Genomic DNA, 22,657 nt, shown 5'->3' on the forward strand with positions numbered 1-22,657 from the left:
CCATATGTTGGCTTTGTGACATATCGCCGTGCTACTGTGAAGATCTATTTGTATTTTAAGAGATTAATGTTTATGAAATGTGAAGTCGGCCTAGTACTTTAACAAGAAAGTAATGCCAAGAAATTTTAACCTCGGAGATTGGGTCTTGTGAAAGTTTACTTTAGCCACCAAAGATCCCACTCAAAAGAACAGTCAGGTCTTGTATGGGAAGAGCCTTACCGAGTTGTCAAATGCCATCGCCAATGAGCATATCATCTAGAAGCAATGATCCAATTGGGGAACACGTTAGGAATGACCCATTTGCCATGGATGACTACAAATCTACCATAGACAAACGCAAAACAACCATAGGTGAGTGCATATTTGTACAGATTTGCCATAGATGAACATGAACCTGGAAAAGGAGAGTTGTCCACTAGTCATAGCCTCACTTTTAGTGATATGAGGAACATCGTTCACATAGAAGACACTGGCTGTTAAAGCAAATTTTTGGACAGCTAGACCACGCAATGGGTCGCGTGTAAAGCTAATTTTTAGATTTACAAGTTGTGTCAAAAACTGCCAACTCTATTGGAAGCTGAGCCTCCACCGCTCGAACAAAGTAGAAAATATGGTCAAACTTGAATTTATTTATTTAAAATTTTATACATATATAAAATTTTAAAAAAATGATCACCTTTGACCTACTTAAAAATCAACAAATAATTATTTTAGGCCCACTCAAGCAGTCCCTACTTGAAAAATAATCAAAGGGCTATAAATTTGTCACGTGACAAGCATCCAAGGGATTATCCCTTGAGCCTCCCATAAAAATGACACACATCTTCAAGTATGCACATTCTCTCATTTTTCAGTTTTTCCATTAATTTTTTTTTTAACTAAGCATTTACTGACTTAAACATTGGAGGTTTTCCCGATGCTTAAACGGATCAACCTGTTTACGAACCATCATAAACGTGTCGTGTTTGGGTTTCGTATTTCAACCCATTTAGTTAATCGTGTCAGGTTCGGGTTGGTGGGTTAATTGGGTCGTCCCGAATCTAACATGATATGCGCCAACGCTCTATCTTGTGTGTGTGTATATATATATATATTTTAAAGAAGAAAAATGTATGCCCGCATCTAATTAAATCAGATTTTGCTTGGTCCTTGGACATTCTTTTAAGTTTACCCTTTCAGCAACTTGAGTTTGAGGATGCGGCCCAATTTTTCTCACTGATACCAAAGGGGTCACCATGTTGTTATTGGGCCTCCATTGTGGATCCACCCATTGCATCTCAGTTGCTGATAGAGCCTGATGCAGCTGACATGGTCCAGTTCCTTTATCGATCTGGCCGTGGTTGTAGTTTCTCCCTTGATCTTTGTTTAGCCCCATAACTGCTGACCCACCTGAGCGTGAGATCCACGCGCATCTGCACCACCGTTACTCCCCAGCACCTACCCTTTCCTCCTCCTTTGGCTGAACCTCTTCCACCCAGTATCCAAAGGAAGTAAACAAAGAAATGGCTGGCGGAGCGGCTGGGGGTTTTGTAAGCCGAGCATTCGAGTCTATGCTCAAAGAATGTTCCGGCAAAAAGTATCCCAACCTCCAGAAGGCTATTCAGACTTATTTAGGTTGGTCATTTTCATTTTTGTTTCTCTCCTTAAAATCTCTTTCTCTTTCCCCTGCTACTCATATCTTAGTTACTATAGATGAAACACGAAAATTCAAATCTATATTCTAATTCGCCAATTTGTCTATATATTTTATGTTTCTTCAGATAATACGAAAGACCTCGATCAGACTCAGCATTCTGGTTCCACTGAGACAAATCAAGCAGCATCTTTGCCTGGAGATGGCAGGTCTATTTTTCTACATTTCTGTAGTCTGCTGCTTTTCTTTCTTTATGTTTTTGATAATCAGAATTCATAAGACACTAAGCACATTTTTTCTTAGATTATGGATCGATAAACGCTTGCTGTTGAATCAACACCATCAGATTGAATTAAGTCATGATTTCCATCAATAGATCCAAACAATGGATTCTAATACTAAATTTTGGAATCGATTTTTGTTTGTAGTTCCCTTGAAACCGACGGTGGAGCTGCAAGGACGGAAACAGAAACTGCTAACTCACACTCAGTCCAACATGGTACGGAGGAGGCAGAGCATGTTGGCAGGCCCGTGGGCAGGAGTGGAACCATTGCTACTGTCTTATCAAGTGCTGGGCAGACCCTTGAAGGAGCACAGGCGGAGCTTGTTCTGAATCCACTTCGACTTGCATTTGAGACTAAGAACTTGAAAACCATAGAACCTGCTTTGGATTGTCTTCATGTATGTTCTTTATTTCATTTTTGTTGTGTGATGTTCAAGATACTTTATCGACTATGGCCTTCTTGTCATATCCTCACATAAGGCCTTCTTGAGTGCCACATATTCTATAATAAATTGTACTTTTATATTGTTGTTTAATATGGGCATGAAATCGTTAATGCATGCATTTACTGCATGTGTATCATTAACTTATTCTGTTTGCATTCTGTAAGCACAGAAACTCATTGCATATGATCATTTAGAGGGAGATCCCGGTTTAGATGGTGGTAAAAATGTCACGCTGTTTACGGACATTCTGAACATGATTTGCAGTTGTGTTGACAATTCAGCGCCTGATAGGTATGTGCTGTTGCATATTGGTTACTCTTCCCCAATTAGGTTTCTTGTTCTGCCCTTGATTTAAGGAACAATGTGCAGTACCATTCTGCAAGTGTTGAAGGTGCTTCTTACCTCGGTGGCATCCACAAAGTTCAGAGGTATGTCATTAGGGATAGAAATGGTGTTCGCTTTTCTTCTACTTTTATGTACAAATTGAGTCTGTTATTTGCTGCTTATGTATGTGTTGTCTATATGTTTTATTCTTGTGGAAGAGTGGAATCAATCGTCCTTTGGACTATGGTGCATCTTGAGATGTGGTGTAGGAGTTATAGTGTGCAAAGTGATGCTCCAATGGTGTGCTATGTTTCTTGTATGTACCTGTCAGTTTTGAATGGAATGAACTTCGCTGTTTCTGAGCTCACTCAAATTCTTGAATGTTGATGAGTTGAGTGATAGCTGACAATTTTCAGAGAGGTTGTTATGCTCTTGTGGACAGCATGTAGGCTTGATTGGGTAGTTGTTGCATTTGCTAGAGTAGTCAAGGCCATTGATTAGCTGCACATTTGTGATTGAAATGATATACATATCTGACTTGAAAAATTGAAAAAAGAAGTAAGAAAGTAAAGTCTACTGTACCCTGTAGATGAGTGTGAACTTTGAAGACATGATCTAATGGGTTTAGGCTTTCATTATTATGGATCAGTTGGTTGAGTGGGGTACCATGGGAGTAAATTTCTTCACAAGGAGAGGCAACTACTTTTGTGATGCCACCTATGCTCTGCTCTTTTTCTTTCTCTCTTACTGATGATTTTCTATCTGTCTCACCTTTAAAACTTCTCAACATGTGTCTTTAAAGAACATAATACAGTTGAGACTTGGGAGTTTTTGAAATAGGGTATGGGCTATTGTTTAACTAGTGCCCACAGGGAACACTCAATGCTATGCTTATATAATGTTAGTTATTATGTTACACATTTTCTTGTGTTAAAGGAAGGCATGACTTACAAATAGAAGTGGCACTCTTTGGGCTAAAAAGAAAACTCTTTGCTTTTGACATAATATCTTATAGTAACATGTATGGGAGGAGATTAGGGGGAAAAAAAAGGAATCATGACCACTCCTTATTTTCCTACATAAATAGTGATTCATGCACATTCTAAAATGTGAGAGGGTGGGGGAATTCACTTTGGTTGTTACCTTCAGAAACGTTGAAGATAATTCCACTTGGGCTTTTGCGGGTGTCTATGGCCCTAATTCTGATTGGAATAGAAGACTCCTTTGGGATGAGTTTGTTGGTTTGCTCAATTGGTGGAACTTGCCGTGGTGTATTGGAGGAGATTTTAATGTAACCTAGTTTCCTAGTGAAAGGTCGGGAGATGCTTGTTTATGCCCTGCTATGATGGAGTTTTGACACTTCATTTTTTTAGGGTTTGATGGATCTACCTCTTGTTGGCAGTACTTGGTCGAATAATTTTTAGGGCTTGATGGATCTACCTCTTGTTGGCAGTACTTACACGTGGTCGAATAATCAGGACTCTCCCGATTGGTCCATAATTGATGGATTCCTTGTCTTTTCAACATGGGAAGTCCTGTTTCTTGGTGTTTCCTAGAGAAGGCTCCCTAGACTTTGTTAAATCATTGCCCTATCCTCCTTGACTGTGGTGATGCTCTAAGGGGGAGTAGGCCCTTCAAATTTGAGAACATGTGGCTAAAGTCTGAAGGTTTTGTGGACAAGGTGAAATAGTGGTGGGTCTCTTATTATTTCCAAGGATCGCCGAGTTTCGTCTCAGCTAGCAAGCTCAAGGCTTTGAAATTTGATTTAAAGAGATGGAATGAGGAGGTGTTTGACAATGTAGAACGGAAGAATAATATCCTCCTAGAAACGTTACATGTTTTTGATGTCCTTGAAGAGGAAAGGGCCTTAGGCGTTGAGGAGAAATTGGAGAAGGTAGAAATTATTATCGAGTTTGAAAGATCTACTCTCATGGAAGAGGTGAGTTATAATAATTTTTATTGAAGAAAAAAGAAATTTCTCGTACACGAAGAGTATATAAGAAAAACAAGAGCACCAAAGAACTAGCTGCTATACCAGAGAAATAAGAGCACCAAGAACTAGCTGCTGTTACAATCTGTAACACAAATCAGATTACCGAATTCCCTGAAGAGAAGTTAGGAACATAAGCAAGGGCCAAATCCAGAAGAGATCTCAGGAAGGAGGATTTAAGAAGTAGCACATTGGACTCACTATCCTCAAAGAGCCAATGGTTCCTTTCTCTCCAAATGCTCCACATTAAAAGGCCATGAATAACTTTCCAGATAGCTTCTCTAGGATGTCCATGCCCAAGGAATTTCAAACAATGGAGAAGCTAAGGCACGTTACCAGGTGTGACCCAAGAGACCCCAAAGCTGAGGCAACATCGATTAATCAACTGAAACCCCCGCCTTCTGAGATTATTCACTGTGAGGATTCTACCCAAAGCTATGGCCCATAAGAAGAAAGCAATGCGCGGAGGGGCCTTCACCTTCCATACGGAAGAGAGACTTTGAGGAAGAGGAGGTGAGGAAGGTAGTGAAAGCTATTAATGGTGACAAGGCACCGAGCCCTGACGGTTTCTTTATGGCGTTCTTCCAAGCTTGCTGGGTGTTTTAAAAGAGGATGTCTTGAAGGTTTTTCGTGACTTCCATGCTAGAGGTAAGTTTGAGAGGAGCCTAAATGCTTCGTTATCGCCCTCATTCCGAAGATTCTATGGGCCGTTGACCTCAAAGAATTTCGCTTGATCAACCTTGTGGAGTGCATTTACAAAACTTTTGTCAAGGTTCTAGCAAACAAGCTCAAGATGGTGTTGGAGAAGATTATCTTTTTTGATAAATAAATAGATTTATTGAAAGCGTAAGGCGCCCCTTAGTACACTGGAAGTATACAAAAGGAAACACCTAACTAGAAAAAGAAAAACGAACAAGAAAGTCAGAAAAGTTAATCGACATAGGTGACAAAAAGGCCACCGTCCACAGATACAGCGTATGAAAAAACGAAGCTAATATATCCTCCATTGAATTCTCCTGATCTTCGAAACACCTAAGATTTCTTTCTTTCCAAACACACCAGAAAATGCAGATAGGCACCATCTTCCAAACCGCAGCACTTCTTGGTCTTCCAGACTTCCACCAACAAGCAAATAAATCGATAACTCTTTTAGGCATAACCCAAGACATACCGAACCGAGTAAAAACGTGAGTCCACAGAGTGGAAGCCACATCACAGTGAAGAAGAAGGTGATCCACAGTTTCCCCATCTCTCTTACACAAGCAGCACCTATCCACAATGATGATACTCCTCTTCCTGAGATTATCCACCGTAAGTATCTTGCCAAGGGCTGCCAACCACGAAAAGAAAGCCACCCTCGAGGGAGCCTGAGTCCGCCACACACTCTTCCAAGGAAAGCAACTACCTTCAGAGCCATTCAAGGATTTGAAGTAGGTCTTGACCATGAACACACCTTTCTTGGAAAGAACCCACCAAAGCCTATCTGCACTATCTCTATTAACTGTGGCTGAATGAAGCACCTGAAAAAAGGAGGCAAAGACACCCACTTCCCAATCATGCGCCTCTCCAATAAAGCTCACGTTCCACTGAATAGAACCGCCCAAAATCTCCATATTATCCGCTACGGAGGCATCCTGCACCCGAGCGATACCAAAAAGAACAGGAAAAGCTTCCTTTAAAATCATGAGAAGATTATCTCAAAGTCCCAAAATGCATTCATTAGAGGTAGGAAAATCCTAGAATTTGTTCTCATTGCCAATGAATGTCTTGACACCATAGGAAGATTTGGTGAGTTGGGTGTTATATGTAAAATGGATATAGAAAATGCTTATGATCATGTTAACTGGGACTTCTTGTTGTATTTGCTAAGGAGGTGTGGCTTTGGGAGGAAATTGTGCTCTTGGATAGCTCATTGCATTTCTTCGATGCGGTTCTCGATTTTGGTGAATGGCACACCATCAAGTTTTTTAGTAGCTCCTGTGGCTTGAGACAAGTGGACCCTTTGTCCCTTATGTTGCTTGTCCTTGTGATGGAGGAGTTCAGTAGAATGATTTATGCTGCTGTGAGCGGGAGGCTGTTGTCCGGTTTCATTTAGAGTAATGTTGGTGGTTTGTTTTTTCTCACCTCTTGCTTGCCGATGATACTCTGATTTTATGTGGTGCTAATTCAGATCATCTTCGTCATCTTTGCTGCTTATTCTTGTGCTTTGAAGCTGCTTTGGGTTTGAAGATTAACTTGGCTAGTCTGAACTGGCTCCTGTGGGTAATGTGGAGCATGTGGAAAAAGTAGCCGGTATTCTAGGTTATGGGATTTCCTCGTTGCCGGTGAAGTATCTCGGCCTCCCATGGGGGCATCCTATAAGGCCAAGCATATTTAGGATGATGTTATTGAGAAGATAGAGCATCGATCGTCTAGTTGAAAAATGATGTACTTGTCCAAGGGTGGTAGGGTTACCCTTATTACACACTTCCCAACTTTCCTATGTATTTTATGTCCCTTTTTCCTGTCTCGGCAAGTGTTGCCAATCGTATTGAGAAGCTCCAGAGTGATTTCTTATAACGTGGATTAGGTAAAGAGTTCAAATATCACTTGATTAGTTGGTACAAGGTTTGTTCGTCATTCTCTGGGGGAGGATTAGGAATTCGGAATTTGTGGATGTTCAATCATGCTCTCTTAAGTAAATGGCTTTGGTACTATGTGCACGAGAGAGGCTTGTTGGAGAGCGGCGATGGACTCTAAGTTTGGCAGTGCGTGGGGTGGTTGGTGGTCTATTGAGTCTCTTGAAGCGTTTGGGGTTGGGTTATGGAAGATCATTAGGAGGGGTTGGGGGAAAATTTTTGTGTTACATCAGATTTGAGGTGGGAGATAGCTCAAAGGTTAGATTTTGGCATGATCAGTTATGTGGTGATGTGATCCTTAAGGAAGCATTTCTAGATTTATATGTTATTGCCTGCACGAAAGATGCCTTTGTTGTGGCTAATTTGGAGTTTTATGGTGGTTTCATTTAGTGGAATGTGAGCTTTGCTAGAGCGGCTCATGATTCAGAGGTGAATGTCTTTGTCTCATTCTTCACGGTGTTGTATTCAACTAGAGTTAGTCGAGGTAGTAAAGATAAGTTGTGGCGGGTCCCCTCCAAAAGAGGGTTGTTTAAGGTTAGATCCTTCTATTACTCATTGGTTGTCACTTCCCTTGGAAGAGTGTTTGGCAGACTAAAGCGGCTTTTTTTGCTTGATCGACGATTCTAGATAAAATCTTTATCATGGATAACCTTTGGAAGTGACATGTTATTGGGGTGGATAGATGTTACATGTGCAAGAGGAATGGAGAGTTTGTGGACCATCTTCTTCTTCATTGTGGCGTGGCTTATGCCATTTGGATTGCCTTCTTTAGTTGTTTTGGGCTGTCTTGGGTTATGCCTAGATGTGTAGTCGACCTGTATGCTTGCTGGTGGATTATCGCCAGTACACGGAGTGCTGTAGTATGGAAGATGGTACCTACGCGCCTTTTATGGCGTTTATAGAGGCAAATAAATGCCATAAGTTTTGAGGATTGGGAAAGGACTTTGGAATAGATTAAGTCCTAATTTTTCAAAACCTTTTATCTTTGGACCATTACTTATGTTTCTTCTTGGATGATTAGTTATAATAATTTTCTTCGTGCCTTTATATACTTGGACAACTGCTTTTGTTTCTCATTTAATGATTAGTTATCATGAATTTTTTGTTCTTTTTGCCTCTCCTAGTTATGTGGTTTCTCTTATATACTTCTTGTATACTTGAGGGCACCTTACGTTTTTAATGATATTTCGATTACTCATGAAAAAAATATAATGATTTTCTTGTTCTTTTTGCTCCTAGTTAGGGGCTTCCTCTTGTATACTTCTTGTGTACTTAGAGGCGCCTTACGCTTTTAATGATATGAGTCGATTAATTATATATATAAAAAAATTAATTCTTATTGTGTGTTTATCATCATTTTGTTGATATTTGCAATCATCATATCATGCTTACTTTCATGATTTTATTTCTCTTTATGTCTATGCTTGTGCAATTATGAACAGCCCATATGGTTTGTTAATAGTTATGCCAATATATTGGGTCTGGTGATTAGGGTTCTATTGAGTCTACCCAATCAGTTGTGATTACAGCTTAGTTGACTTGAGTTGATTGGGGTCCTATTGCTTACTATCATGCAAATATATAGCCTTTTGCCAATGACATGTGGAAAATTGCTTTTTTGTTTGTTTTATCTTTTACTTTTATTTGTTTGTTTACAATTGATGAATTCATAATACTTGTCTCGAATGCAGTACATGGGGAACCTTTGCTGGGTGTTATCAGAGTATGCTACAATATTGCTCTTAACAGGTACTTTTTGGGTTTGTCTCATGGGTTTCTCATATCAACATGATGCAGTGCTTATGATTTGTATTTCGAATGTTTAGTAAGAGTCCTGTGAACCAAGCAACATCGAAGGCAATGTTGACACAGATGATCAGCATCGTATTTAGGAGAATGGAGACTGAGCCGGTGTGGAAACTAAATCCCTTAGTCCTAAATGTCTTTATCAATTCTCTTGTAAAAGTAGTTAAGAAAAGTTGCTTTGACTGTATCCCTTTTTGGTTCAATATATGCTAGAAAGTTACTAATGTCCGACAGGGAATCCAGGATTGTGCTTCAGCTTCTTTTGCCAAAGAATCAAAGGCTGCATTGGCAGAGAATTCAAACACAAAAGTTGAGGAAACTTCTTTGGTGGACCAAGATGAGAAAGGAATGACATTAGGAGAGGCACTGAACCAGGTCAAAGACACGTCTCTTGCGTCTGTTGAGGAACTCCATAATCTTGCAGGCGGTGTCGATATCAAGGTGCTTCTGTTTCTTTAATGTATTTTCTTACTTATCAAAAGAAATATTAATGTATTTTCTTCTATCCTTTGCATATTTAGTCAAGTTCTTTGCTTTGCCACCACTTTATATGTTCCCAAGCTTTCTGACATAGCTAATGCTGGGTGTTATGATTTATGGAACTTTCTTTTGCGGTTTATACTGTCCCTAACATTCTGCTGTTATATGTTGTATAGGGTTTAGAGGCAGTCCTTGACAAGGCTGTGCATCTTGAAGATGGTAAAAAGATAACACGGTATGGACATCATATTATATTGTAGATTCCACTTTCAAATATTATAAGTTTTTTTTTTTTTTAAAAAAAAATTGGAATGATAATTGTATTATATTTATTTTGGTTGCTCAAAACTGCAACTCTGAACTCTACTTAAGAGGGATTGACCTTGAGAGCATGAGCATAGGACAACGTGATGCTTTATTGGTATTCCGCACCCTTTGCAAGGTTGGTTTTCTCATCATGCTCTCCAAATTGTTGTTGAGAGTTCTGAGCCCCCTGTATAATTCATTGAAGTATAATATCTGCAGATGGGCATGAAGGAAGACAATGATGAAGTTACGACTAAGACAAGAATATTGTCTCTTGAGCTTCTGCAGGTTAATTTTATGGATTCATCTGTGTTTATTGGTGCATTCTTTAATTGGTTGATAGAGATAACACACTAGATTGTTATCCTACTTGAGATGTCATTTAGATATTATTTTATACAAGAAATTTGGCAATCTGGATGGCTAAGGGCCTGTTGAATTGTATGAAAGCAGCATAGTGACGATAGTGCAGTTGGTTTAGAAAAAAGGTGATGTCCATTAAACTATTGGCATGTATTGTACAAATTAACCTGTGAATCTTTGACGAAAGGTCGTGGAATTGTTTGGCACCTTTGAGTGGGGAACTTTCTCAATTTGCCTAATGTTGATTTCAATGCAGAAGTCTTGGCAAAAATTATCAAGGGAGAATAGCCTAAGAACAGACATTTTAAGATGGAAAACATCTAATAGTCTTTTTTCATTTATGAAATGAATTATTTATGGTTGCTCCAGTTGAACAGATATGTTGAAGCTATAATACTTGCTCCCAAGTATGGTACTAAATCTTTAAGAAATGACATTCGTTAGATGTGTATTCTTTTTTGGATGATTTGTAATATTTATTATATTTTGATATTTCAGACGAGTGCAATTGGTAGCCTTTATCCTTGTAGTATACAGAGAGGAAAGGAGAATACGTCATATGTAAATTATCAAGCTGATATACATTTGGCCTCCTTAAGGACTTCTGTATCATAGAATGAATATGGTTTGACTGTTTATTTAATTACTTTAATTTGTGATATGGTATTTCAGGGTTTGTTGGAAGGAGTTAGCTATTCTTTTACGAAGAATTTCCATTTTATTGACTCAGTGAAAGCATATCTTTCATATGCATTGCTACGTGCTTCTGTTTCGCAATCTCCTGTAATATTCCAGGTTTACTTACATCAAATTAATCTTCTTTTTCTTTTTCTGATTTATCAGAATCTGCTATGAGAATTTCTGTTGCTGATCTTACATTTCTTTCTTGGCAGTACGCAGCTGGAATTTTCTCAGTTCTTTTGTTGCGATTCAGGGAAAGTCTTAAAGTATGCGTTTTATCCTGAGATTATTATAGATGATTCTTTCTGTGGTGATACTATTTGCTTTGATATATTCCCTTTGTTTTGAATCTGAACCAATTCTTCTTTTCAGGCTGAAATTGGCATCTTCTTCCCCTTGGTAGTTCTAAGATCATTGGATGGCTTGGAATGTCCCGTTAATCAAAAACTTAGTGTTCTTCGGTACAATGTTCTTTCTGATTGGATGTTGCAATTGCTATGCACATAAGCTTTAATTACATTTTTTTCTTTCCCTTTGTAGTCTTATGATCAAGTGTGGTTTTGCAGGATGCTTGAGAAAGTATGCAAGGATTCTCAGATGCTTGTCGACGTATTTGTGAACTATGATTGTGATCTTGAGGCACCAAACTTATTTGAACGCATGGTATGATCTCACATACAGTTCCCATAGTGATGCTTAATAATGCATTTAGGTTATATCTAAGATGCTTTGTTATAGACTTGACTCATCCGCATTGTCTTTTGACATATCATACAGGTTACTGCTCTATCTAAAATAGCTCAAGGAACACAAAATGCAGATCCGAATTCGGTTAGCGTTTCACATACAACTTCCATAAAAGGGTCATCACTTCAGGTTGGTTTATCCGTTGCCTGCTTCCTAGAAATCAGCTATCTAATCGTACTATCACTTTTTAGCAGAGGTTGCTGGTTGACCCTTCTCTCTTGACCTTTCCAGTGCCTTGTAAATGTACTTAAATCACTGGTTGATTGGGAGAAGTCACATAGAGAATCAGAAAATCAGACTAAAGGCAATCAGTCTCCTGAAGAAAAGGTTTCTGCTAAAGAATCTCTTGAGATAAAAAGCAGGGAAGACATCACCAGTAACTTTGAGAAGGCAAAGGCTCACAAATCTACAATGGAAGCTGCCATCTCTGAGGTAATTGATTATATTTAAGAGGACGCGTTAGTATGTAAGGTGCAAGTATTTTATAACGCAACTTTACCCTATGAGCTTTAGGGTAAGAACAGGCTGGAGGTTCATGACATAGATTTGTAATGTACTGGGTGCAGTGTAACGTACCGACCAAAAGAATCATGCGACTTCAATTTTTAGAATTTGTTTTGATCTGTCTTTATTTGCTCTGGCTGTAGTCGGGGAATGACTTATAGTTTTAATCATCTTTCAGTTTAACCGGAAATCAGTCAAGGGGATAGAGTATCTGATATCAAATAAGTTGGTGGAGAATACACCTGCTTCGGTTGCCCAATTTCTGAGAAACTCTCACAGCTTGGACAAGGTAGATTTTTAAATCTAACTCAACGGAACTTTCATGCTGGAGCGAGAACTAGCATAAAAGTCAATCTATCATGACTGGAATGGTTTATATTTCAGTTTCTTTTCATGCGAAGCCCTTCTAGTTCAACATTGAAATAGGATTCTGTAACACTTTGATATTTCAGGCTATGATTGGTGATTATTTGGGTCAGCACGAAGAGTTTCCCCTTGCTGTGATGCATGCTTATGTAGATTCCATGAAGTTTTCAGGAATGAAGTTTGATAATGCAATCCGTGAATTTCTTAAAGGATTCCGACTTCCAGGGGAAGCTCAAAAGATAGATCGCATCATGGAAAAGTTTGCCGAACGGTATTGGGGGTGTCTCTGTGTTGTGTGTGTGCTTTTGTGTGTGCATAAAGGTGAAAGATTTGTGTGTTCATGTGCACACGTGATCATTTGTGTTAAAATGTCCTCCCTCTTTCCTACTTTGTTAGTCCCTCACTTCTTTGTGGGATTTGCCTAAATGTATATCCTAAAAAATTAGTATCATTATTTTCTGACTTTCCTCTATTGACCTTACTTGTAGAAATAAAAAACAACAGAACTCCATATAGAAATTTAAAATAAAGGGTAGTTTTGGAAAGCAATGACTTTATCTTGCATGTGAAAGTATTAAATTGTCCCCTTAAAAAGTTGGCCTTGTGGACGGCCAACAAAATGGGGCAGAGAGAGTATTTGTCTATGCTGTTAATGAAGTGGAATCTTCTGTTTTGTGTCATAGAGATGATACAGATCTTAGTCTTTATTTGTGCAAGTGCTTTTCGGAAAATCTTGTCATATCCAAAATTGGTTGTGCCAAAGTGAAAGGAACCAATAAGAAGTCTGAGTTGACACATGGTACAAGGGTACGTGTGTTAAGTCTGACTTTGAGCTCTTGTCATATATGCATCCTTAATTTTGTAATATACTAGTTGCTCCCCTCTGTGCTTTTTAATGATATGACATTATTTATCAAAAAAAAAAAAATTGTAATATACTAATAGTTGCAACATATAATAATATCGGGTTCTTGCTATATTAAAGGCCATGTCTGGAACTTTTCATATTAGCTAGCAGCTGCAGTTATTTTCTGTTTTATAGGGTTGGCATTGTAGATCAGAATTGCTGCCCATCTATGTAGGATTGCAGCAATTTGCATAATCCTGGGGTTTAGTCTCTATTTTATGCTTGCTGCTGGTGTCAGTGTAATTTATTAGCTAGTGAATAATATTGCTATTCGCCCAGGAAAAAAATTAATAGTGTTATTCCATGATTGGGTTGTAAATGATGGAAACAGAGAAACATAGTGAGTTCCCTTTTAAATTAGTACTTTGATCTTGTAGCGTCCTATCTGTTTTGCAAAAGAAAAGTAAACTCCAGTTTAGAATGAAATATCATCTAGGCGACCACCTTTTACAAATATCATGCGCCCTTTTCTAATGCTGGCTAATGATCCAGACTTGCATGTGTTTTGTGTCTGGCAGATATTGTGCAGACAATCCGGGTCTTTTTAGAAATGCAGATACTGCATATGTTCTTGCATATGCAGTCATAATGCTGAATACTGATGCACACAACCCAATGGTGTGGCCTAAAATGTCCAAGTCAGATTTTATACGTATGAATGCCATGAATGATGCTGAAGAATGTGCCCCTCCAGAACTCCTGGAAGAGATCTATGATTCTATTATTAAACAGGAGATAAAAATGAAAGATGACTCAGCTGGGGTTGATAAAAGCAGCAGACAGAAGCCAGAAGGTGAAGAGAGAGGCGGCCTTGTCCGTATTCTTAATCTGGCTCTCCCAAGAAGAAAGTCATTGACAGATACCAAGTCTGAGAGTGAAGCTATTGTTAAGCAAACACAGGCTATATTTCGGAGTCAAGGAGTAAAAAGAGGCATTTTCTATACTTCACAGCAGATAGAACTTGTAAGGCCCATGGTTGAAGCTGTAGGATGGCCTTTGCTTGCTACTTTCTCTGTTACTATGGAGGAAGGAGAGAATAAGCCAAGGGTTGTCCTCTGTATGGAGGGATTTAAAGCTGGAATACACATCACACATGTTCTTGGGATGGATACCATGCGCTATGCTTTCTTAACATCTCTGGTCAGGTACAGAATCTTTTATTGCTCTCTCTCTCTCTCTCTCTCTCTCTCTCTCTCTCTCTCTCTCTCTCTCTCTCCTATTTAATATCTTTTTTTATTTCTTATTTTTTTTTGGGCAATCTGTTTGGCAAGAGGACCAACCTTTTTTTTAATGGAAATGCAGTGTGAAATTTTAATCTTTTGGGCATAAATTCTTGACTTGCTGATTATGCTTTTTGATTTGTATCTCAGATTTACTTTCTTGCATGCCCCTAAAGAAATGCGCAGTAAAAATGTGGAAGCATTGCGGACATTGCTGGCCCTTTGTGACTCGGAGACTGACTCCCTTCAAGACACATGGAATGCAGTTTTGGAATGTGTTTCCCGACTTGAATTTATCACATCAACGCCTGCTATTGCTGCTACTGTCATGCATGGATCAAATCAGATCTCAAGAGATTCTCTTCTTCAATCCTTGCGAGAATTGGCAGGGAAGCCTGCTGAACAAGTATTTGTGAATAGTGTTAAACTGCCCAGTGATTCTGTTGTGGAGTTCTTCACTGCTCTCTGTGGTGTATCAGCTGAAGAACTAAAGCAAACTCCAGCTCGTGTTTTCAGCTTGCAAAAACTTGTGGAGATCAGCTACTACAACATGGCTCGAATACGCCTGGTATCTCTTCAATCTACCAAAAAACCACCTAAATTTGCTTGTTCATATTGATAAGTGCTTATCTAATGGGTAGTATTGTGGATGTTACTATGATTCATTAATTGGCCTTTGTCCTTTAGTTGCTTCTTGTAAGGCGCATGCTTTTCCAATTTAATTACCCATCAACTAGGTGGAAAGGAATAGGGAACAACAGAGCAAATAGGGTTGGCATGTCTAAGAAAGTGCTCTTGTTGAAGGGTTTCTAGATTGGAGCTTACTTTCCATAATTAAGGATGTCTTTGAACCTCACTAGGGGTGGAGGGTCTATCTTTTTTATCCATTGATGTGGATGAGAGCATTTGGCTTGAAAGAGCGTTTGAGGAGAATGAGGTGTGGGATGTAATCAGGGATTTGAATAGAGATAAGGCGCCGGGTCCTGATGGATTCACTGCGGCTTTCTTTCAAAAGTGTTGGGATTTTTTAAAAACTGACATTATGGATGTTTTTGCAGAATTTCATGCTCGAGGCAAGTTTGAAAAGAGTTTGAATGCTACTTTTGTCTCTTTAATTCCCAAGAAGACTGGTGCCATGGATGTGAGAGATTTTCGCCCTATTAGTTTGGTAAGGGGGATTTATAAGATTATTTCAAAGGGACTTAAATCTGTTTGCAAGAACCTTTGAATGGTTATGGAGATATGGTTGGGAGAGAGAGGCTTTGGGTAAATGGTTATGGAGATATGATAGGGAGAGAGAGGCTTTATGGCGTTTGGTGATTGATGCCAAATTTCAGAGTCTAAAGGGTAGGTGGTGCTCGAAAGAGGTTTCAGGTTCTTTTGGAGTGGGTGTATGGAAACATATAAGGAGGGGGTGGGAGAAATTCCGCAATTTTGTTCGTTTTGAAGTGGGGAGTGGATCTAATATTAGTTTTTGGCAAGACTGGTGGTGTGGGGATAGTTCCTTGAAGCAATGCTTTCCAGCTCTTTTTTGTATAGTAAGGAACAAAGACGCGTTGGTGGCGGATAATTTGGTGGTCCATAATGGTGTAATTCAATGGAATGTTCTTTTCACGCGACAAATCCAGGATTGGGAGATAGATATGGTCCTTTCTTTCTTCGACCGATTATATTCCACTTCGACTCGTCATGGAGAGGGTGACAGATTAGTGTGGAATCCCTCTAAAAAAGGTTTTTTTTTAGGTGAGATCCTTCTACGAAGAGCTCATTAGGAAAGATGGCCCATCTGTTCCATATTTTCCTTGGAAGAATATTTGGTGTGTTAAGGCTCCAACAAGAGTGGCTTTCTTCGTATGGTTAGCAGCTTTGGGCAAAATATTGATGCATGACAACTTGCGTAAGAGGAATGTAATAGTAATGGAGTGGTGTTGTTTATGCAAGAAGAGTGGGGAGTCTATTGATCACTTGTTGCTTCACTGTGAGGTCGTCCGGGATCTTTGGAGCTACGTTCTTATTTTATTTGGGGTTGAGTGGGTTATGTCACGAACGGTGTTGGAGTTATTGAATAGTTGGGGGGCGGCAATTGGGAGTAGTCATGCTAAAGAGGCTTGGCGGTTAGCTCCTTTATGCTTGCTGTGGTGTATTTGGAGGGAGCGGAATGCTCATCTGTTTGAAGATGTAGAGACACCTATGGTGGAGCTACGGAAGCGGTTGCTCAATACTTTATATTTTTGGATAGCGCCACATCATAGTTTGAATGTCTTTACTTTTGTAGATTTTTTAAATTTATTTTCTGTTCGACCCTTTTAGGGGCTCTCTTGTAAACTTCCCGTGTATAAGGGTTGCGCCCCTTTGCGCTTTTCAATAAATTGCTATTACTTATAAAAAAAAAAAGAAGATTTAAGTCCGTGGTGGGCAAGATTATCTCCAACACTCAGAATGTGTTTATTGGTGGTCGACAAATATTAGACTATGTGCTATTGCAAATGAATGTGTGGATTGTCATATTCGATCGGGGGAACCTGGACTCTTGTGTAAGCTAGATTTGGAGGAGGCTTATGACCATGTGAACTGGGATTTCTTGCTTTATTTGCTGCAGAGATGTGGTTGGGGGAAAAATGGAGGGATTGGATACATTTTTGTATTTCTACGGTAAGATTTTCTATTCTTGTAAATGGAACCCCATCGGGTTTTTTTAGTAGCTCTCGTGGTTTGCGACAAGGAGATCATCTTTCTCCTCTATTGTTTGTGGTGGTTATGGAGGCTTTGAGTCGGATGCTGACTGCCGCATTGGATCAGGGTAATTTGACAGGGTTCTCAGTGGGTTCCAGAGATTCCGAGGCCTTAGTTGTGAATCATCTGCTGTTTGCTGATGACACATTGATCTTTTGTGGTGCTCAAGAAGAACAAATTCGACATCTGAGATGTATCTTCTTATGCTTTGAGGCAGCTTCTGGTTTGAGAGTTAATTTAGGAAAATCAGAAATTGTTCCAATTGGTGGAGTAGAGGATGTCGAAAGGTTGGCTAATCTTCTTGGATGTCGTGTTGCTTCTTTGCCTATGACCTACTTGGGTTTGCCGTTGGGTGCTTCTTACAAATCCACCTCTATTTGGAATGGTGTTATTGAAAAATGGAAAGGAGGTTGGCGGGTTGGAAGCGGATGTATTTGTCGAAGGGTGCCCGGTTGACTCTTATTAATAGTACACTCTCCAGCATCCCCACATATTACTTATCATTGTTTCCTATTCCAATGATGGTGGCTAATCGTCTTGATAAAATTCAAAAGGATTTTCTTTGGGATGACATTGGTGATGAGACCAAATTTCATCTAGTGAATTGGAACAAGATTTGTACACCTTTGCATGCAGGTGGGTTGGGAGTTCACAATTTCATCCAGTTCAATCGAGCACTCTTGGGTAAGTGGTTGTGGAGATATGGTAGGGAGAGAGAGGCTTTATGTCGTTTGGTAATTGATGCCAAATTTGAGAGTTTAAAGGGTGGGTGGTGCTCGAAAGAGGTTTCGGGTTATTTTGGTGTGGGTGTATGGAAACATATAAGGAGGGGGTGGGAGAAATTTTGTAATTTTGTTCGTTTTGAAGTGGGGAATGGATCAAATATTAGTTTTTGGCAAGACTGGTGGTGTGGGGATAGATCCTTGAAGCAATGCTTTCCAACCCTTTTTAGTATAGTAAGGAACAAAGATGCGATGGTAACGAATAATTTGGTAGTTCATAATGGTGTAATTCAGTGGAATGTTCTCTTCACGCGTCAAATCCAGGATTGGGAGATGGATATGGTCCTTTCTTTCTTCGATTGACTTTACTCCACTTCGGCTCGACATGGAGAGGATGATAGGTTAGTGTGGAATCCCCCTAAAAAAGGTTCATTTGAGGTGAGATCGTAACGTCATAGCCATGGCTAATCTTCTTGGATGTAGGGTTGCCTCTTTGCCTATGACTTACTTGGGTTTGCCGTTGGGTGTTTCTTACAAGTCCAACTCTATTTGGAATGGTGTTATTGAAAAAATTGAAAGGAGGTTGGCAGGTTGGAAGCGGATGTACTTGTCGAAGGGTGCCCGGTTGACTCTTATTAACAGTACGCTCTCCAACATTCCCACTTATTACTTATCTTTGTTTCCTATTCCAGTGAGGGTGGCTAATTGTCTTGATAAAATTCAAAAGGGTTTTCTTTGGGGAGGCATTGGTGACGAGAAAAAATTCCATCTAGTGAATTGGAACAAGATTTGTACACCTTTATATGCAGGTGGGTTGGGAGTTCACAATCTCATCCAGTTCAATCGAGCCCTCTTGGGTAAATGGTTATGGAGATATGGTAGGGAGAGAGGCTTTATGGCGTTTGGTGATTGATGCCAAATTTCAGAGTCTAAAGGGTGGGTGGTGCTCGAGGTTTCGGGTTCTTTTGGAGTGGGTGTATGTAAACATATAAGGAGGGGGTGGGAGAAATTCCGCAATTTTGTTCGTTTTGAAGTGAGGAGTGGATCTAATATTAGTTTTTGGCAAGACTGGTGGTGTGGGGATAGTTCCTTGAAGCAATGCTTTCCAGCTCTTTTTTGTATAGTAAGGAACAAAGACGCGTTGGTGGCGGATAATTTGGTGGTCCATAATGGTGTAATTCAGTGGAATGTTCTTTTCACGCGACAAATTCAGGATTGGGAAATGGATATGGTCCTTTCTTTCTTCGACCGATTATATTCCACTTCGACTCGTCATGGAGAGGGTGACAGATTAGTGTGGAATCCCTCTAAAAAAGGTTTTTTTGATGTGAGATCCTTCTACGAAGAGCTCATTAGGAAAGATGGCCCATCTGTTCCATATTTTCCTTGGAAGAATATTTGGCGTGTTAAGGCTCCAACAAGGGTGGCTTTCTTCGTATGGTCAGCTGCTTTGGGCAAAATATTGACGCATGATAACTTGCGTAAGAGGAATGTTATAGTAATTGAGTGGTGTTGTTTATGTAAGAAGAGTGGGGAGTTTATTGATCACTTGTTGCTTCACTGTGAGGTTGTCCGGGATCTTTGGAGCTACGTTTTTATTTTATTTGGGGTTGAGTGGGTTATGCCACGAACGGTGTTGGAGTTGTTGAGTAGTTGGGGGGTGGCGATTGGATGTAGTCATGCTAAGGAGGCTTGGCAGTTAGCTCCTCTGTGCTTGCTGTGGTGTATTTGGAGGGAGCGGAATGCTCGTCTGTTTGAAGATGTAGAGACATCTATGGTAGAGTTACGGAAGCGGTTGCTCAATACATTATATTTTTGGATAGCGCCCCATCATAGTTTGAGTGTTTTTAATTATGTAGACTTTTTAAATTTATTCTCTGTTCGTCCCTTTTAGGGGTTCTCTTGTATACTTCCCGTGTATAAGGGTTGCGCCCATTTGCACTTTTTAATAAATTGCAATTACTTATAAAAAAAAAAAAAAAAGGATTTCTTTGAACCCCTACAAGATTTTTTTTATAAGTAAATCAAATTTATTAAAGCGCAAAAAGTGTAACCAAAGTACACAAAGAATATACAAGAGAAACACTCGCTTAAAGAGAGGGAAAGGAACACATCCAAAAACTCTACAAAGTTACCAAAGCGAGAAATATTGATAGCAGCCATCCACCCATAGAGCATCTTGAACAATTTATCTTTTAATGTTACCACTCTTCTCTCACAATCTTCAAAATTATAGGATTTGCATTCTCTCTAGGTGCACCACATCACGCAATGGGCAGCCAGCCAGCCATCCTCCAGGCCTATAAGTAACAATGACTACCAAACTAGCCACTCCAACTAGCCAATATCCACCACCTGATTGGGCATTACCCACTCTACCCCGAAAAGACGAAAAACTGATACCCACAATTTTCTAGTAACTCCATATAATGGAGCAAAAGATGATCGATGGATTCCCCATTGTTCCTACACATACAACACTAATCCATCACTATTAAATTCCTCTTTCTTATATTATCCAGTGTCAATAACCTTCCTAATGTTGTTATCCATTCAAAGAAAGCCACTCTCGTAGGCGCCTTATTTTTCCATATGCTCTTTCAAGGGAAAGAAAACCCAGCAGGAGGGGATAGAACATGATAAAAAGATCTGACCTCGAATGTTAGCCTTTTAGAGGGGAGCCAACAGATTCTATTCTCACCCTTCTGGTCAATCTGATAGAGTACAAGAGGTTGAAGAAAGAGGTGACCATCTCTAACTCCCAATCATGTACGAGTCTCATAAAGGTGATATTCCATTGACAGATGTTGTTCACCACCACCATATGGTCTGCCACTGAGGCTTCTTTAAAATGGGCAATATTATATAAAATAGGGAAAGCTTCCTTTAAGGTCTAATGTCCACACTAGACGCTGTACCAGAATTGAATCTTAAGCCCATCTCCCACCTCATATTTCACAAATTTTGAAAAATCCCTCCATTCCTTCCACACCCCCACCCCATAGGACCCGTGTACCACATTGGAGCACCACCCTCTCCACATGCTCTCATATTTAGCTTCCACTGCCAATCTCCACAAAGGGTCCTTCTCTGTGTCGTAACGTCATAGCCATTTCCCCAAAAGAGCTCGATTACACAGAATCAAGTTTCTAACCCCCAACCCTCATGAGGAAATGAGATTACAAATCTTGGACCAACTAACTAGATGGAATTCAAACTCATCTCCCACTTCGTCCCACAAGAAATTCCATTGAATTTTCTCGATACAATTAGCAACACCAACTGGGATGGGGAAAAGTGACAGAAAATACGTATTCATATTGGAGAAAGTGCTTCTAATAAGAGTAATCCTACCACCCTTTAACAGATAAAGTCCCGTTTCCACCTGCCAAACGATGTTCCATCTTTTTGATTATGTCATCCCAAATAGATTTCGCCTTAAAAGGAGCTCCTAGCAGTAGGCTCGAGTACTTCATAGGCAAAGAGGATACCCTGCAATCAAGTATATTGGCCAAGTCTCCAACACCTTCCATGGCGCCTACGAGGACTAATTATGATTCAGCCAAGTTAATTTTCAACCCCGAAACAACTTCCAATCATAAGGCAGCTTAAATCACAGTACTCTTTCTAGCATTCCTTCTTATTATTTATCTTTGTTCCCTATTCCTGTGAGTGTAGCTAAAAAGCTGGAGCAGCTTCAAAGGAATTTTCTCTGGAATGGTATGGGTGATGAGACTAAATTTCATTTAGTCAATTGGCATCGTATTTGTCTTCCAATTAAGGCTGGTGGACTAGGAGTTCGTAATGTTATTAATTTCAATCAAGCCTTATTGGGGAAATGGATCTGGAGGTTTTCTCAGGAGCGCGATGCTTTGTGGAGATCGGTTATTGAGGTGAAGTATGGGAGTGTGAGGGGAGGTTGGTGTTCTTTACCGGTGACAGGGCCTTATGGTGTCAGTGTTTGGAAGTTTATTCGTAAGGGGTGGGATAATGTTGCCAAGTTTTTGCGTTATGAGGTGGGTGATGGGTCCCATATTCGCTTTTGGCATGATCTATGGTGTGGGGACAGGCCTCTCAAGCTCTGTTTTCCAACTTTGTTTACCATTTCGCGTTCTCCTGATGCTTGGGTGGTGGATAATTTGTCTATGGTTCGAGGTGTGGCTCATTGGAATGTTCTCTTTACGCGCAATGCTCAGGATTGGGAGTTGGAGATGGTGATGTCCTTTTTCGATCAGTTATACTCTACTCGGGTTTGGCATGGGGAGGTTGATAGGGCGGTGTGGATTCTTTCCAAGAGGAGGAATTTTGAAGTGAAGACCTTCAATAAAGCTTTAGTTTGTCACGAGACGGCTTCTTTTCCTTGGAAGGGTATATGGCGTGTTAAAGCTCCGAAGCGGGTTGCGTTCTTTGTATGGACAGCAGCTTTAGGGAAGATTTTAACTCATGACAACTTACGAAGGCGTGGAATTGTGGTGGTTGAGTGGTGTGTTATGTGTAAAAAGCATGAGGAATCCGTTGATCACCTTCT

The 22,657-nt window shown here is 39.8% G+C and overlaps 1 protein-coding gene across 3 annotated transcripts in view; it reads left to right on the top strand.

The window, feature by feature from the left end:
* Positions 1–1,301: 1,301 nt before the first annotated feature.
* The window catches only part of LOC133871325 (brefeldin A-inhibited guanine nucleotide-exchange protein 5), a 52,833-nt gene continuing 31,477 nt past the window's right edge, over positions 1,302–22,657 (top strand). The window contains exons 1-21 of one of the 3 annotated variants that reach the window (XM_062308745.1): positions 1,302–1,614; positions 1,761–1,842; positions 2,062–2,314; positions 2,532–2,653; positions 2,732–2,790; positions 8,986–9,043; positions 9,121–9,205; positions 9,335–9,541; positions 9,757–9,815; positions 9,953–10,022; positions 10,106–10,174; positions 10,922–11,044; positions 11,143–11,196; positions 11,303–11,391; positions 11,497–11,593; positions 11,708–11,806; positions 11,909–12,109; positions 12,360–12,470; positions 12,634–12,818; positions 13,973–14,599; positions 14,825–15,242. In XM_062308745.1, coding sequence (XP_062164729.1) covers positions 1,503–1,614; positions 1,761–1,842; positions 2,062–2,314; positions 2,532–2,653; positions 2,732–2,790; positions 8,986–9,043; positions 9,121–9,205; positions 9,335–9,541; positions 9,757–9,815; positions 9,953–10,022; positions 10,106–10,174; positions 10,922–11,044; positions 11,143–11,196; positions 11,303–11,391; positions 11,497–11,593; positions 11,708–11,806; positions 11,909–12,109; positions 12,360–12,470; positions 12,634–12,818; positions 13,973–14,599; positions 14,825–15,242 — 3,180 coding nt within the window. In that variant the 5' untranslated portion in view covers positions 1,302–1,502. The remainder of the gene's footprint in view (positions 1,615–1,760; positions 1,843–2,061; positions 2,315–2,531; positions 2,654–2,731; positions 2,791–8,985; positions 9,044–9,120; positions 9,206–9,334; positions 9,542–9,756; positions 9,816–9,952; positions 10,023–10,105; positions 10,175–10,921; positions 11,045–11,142; positions 11,197–11,302; positions 11,392–11,496; positions 11,594–11,707; positions 11,807–11,908; positions 12,110–12,359; positions 12,471–12,633; positions 12,819–13,972; positions 14,600–14,824; positions 15,243–22,657) is intronic. The other 2 variants (XM_062308747.1, XM_062308746.1) reach the window with 2 other exon arrangements.

Source organism: Alnus glutinosa, chromosome 6, assembly GCF_958979055.1.
Source record: "Alnus glutinosa chromosome 6, dhAlnGlut1.1, whole genome shotgun sequence".
Taxonomy (NCBI): Eukaryota; Viridiplantae; Streptophyta; class Magnoliopsida; order Fagales; family Betulaceae; genus Alnus; species Alnus glutinosa.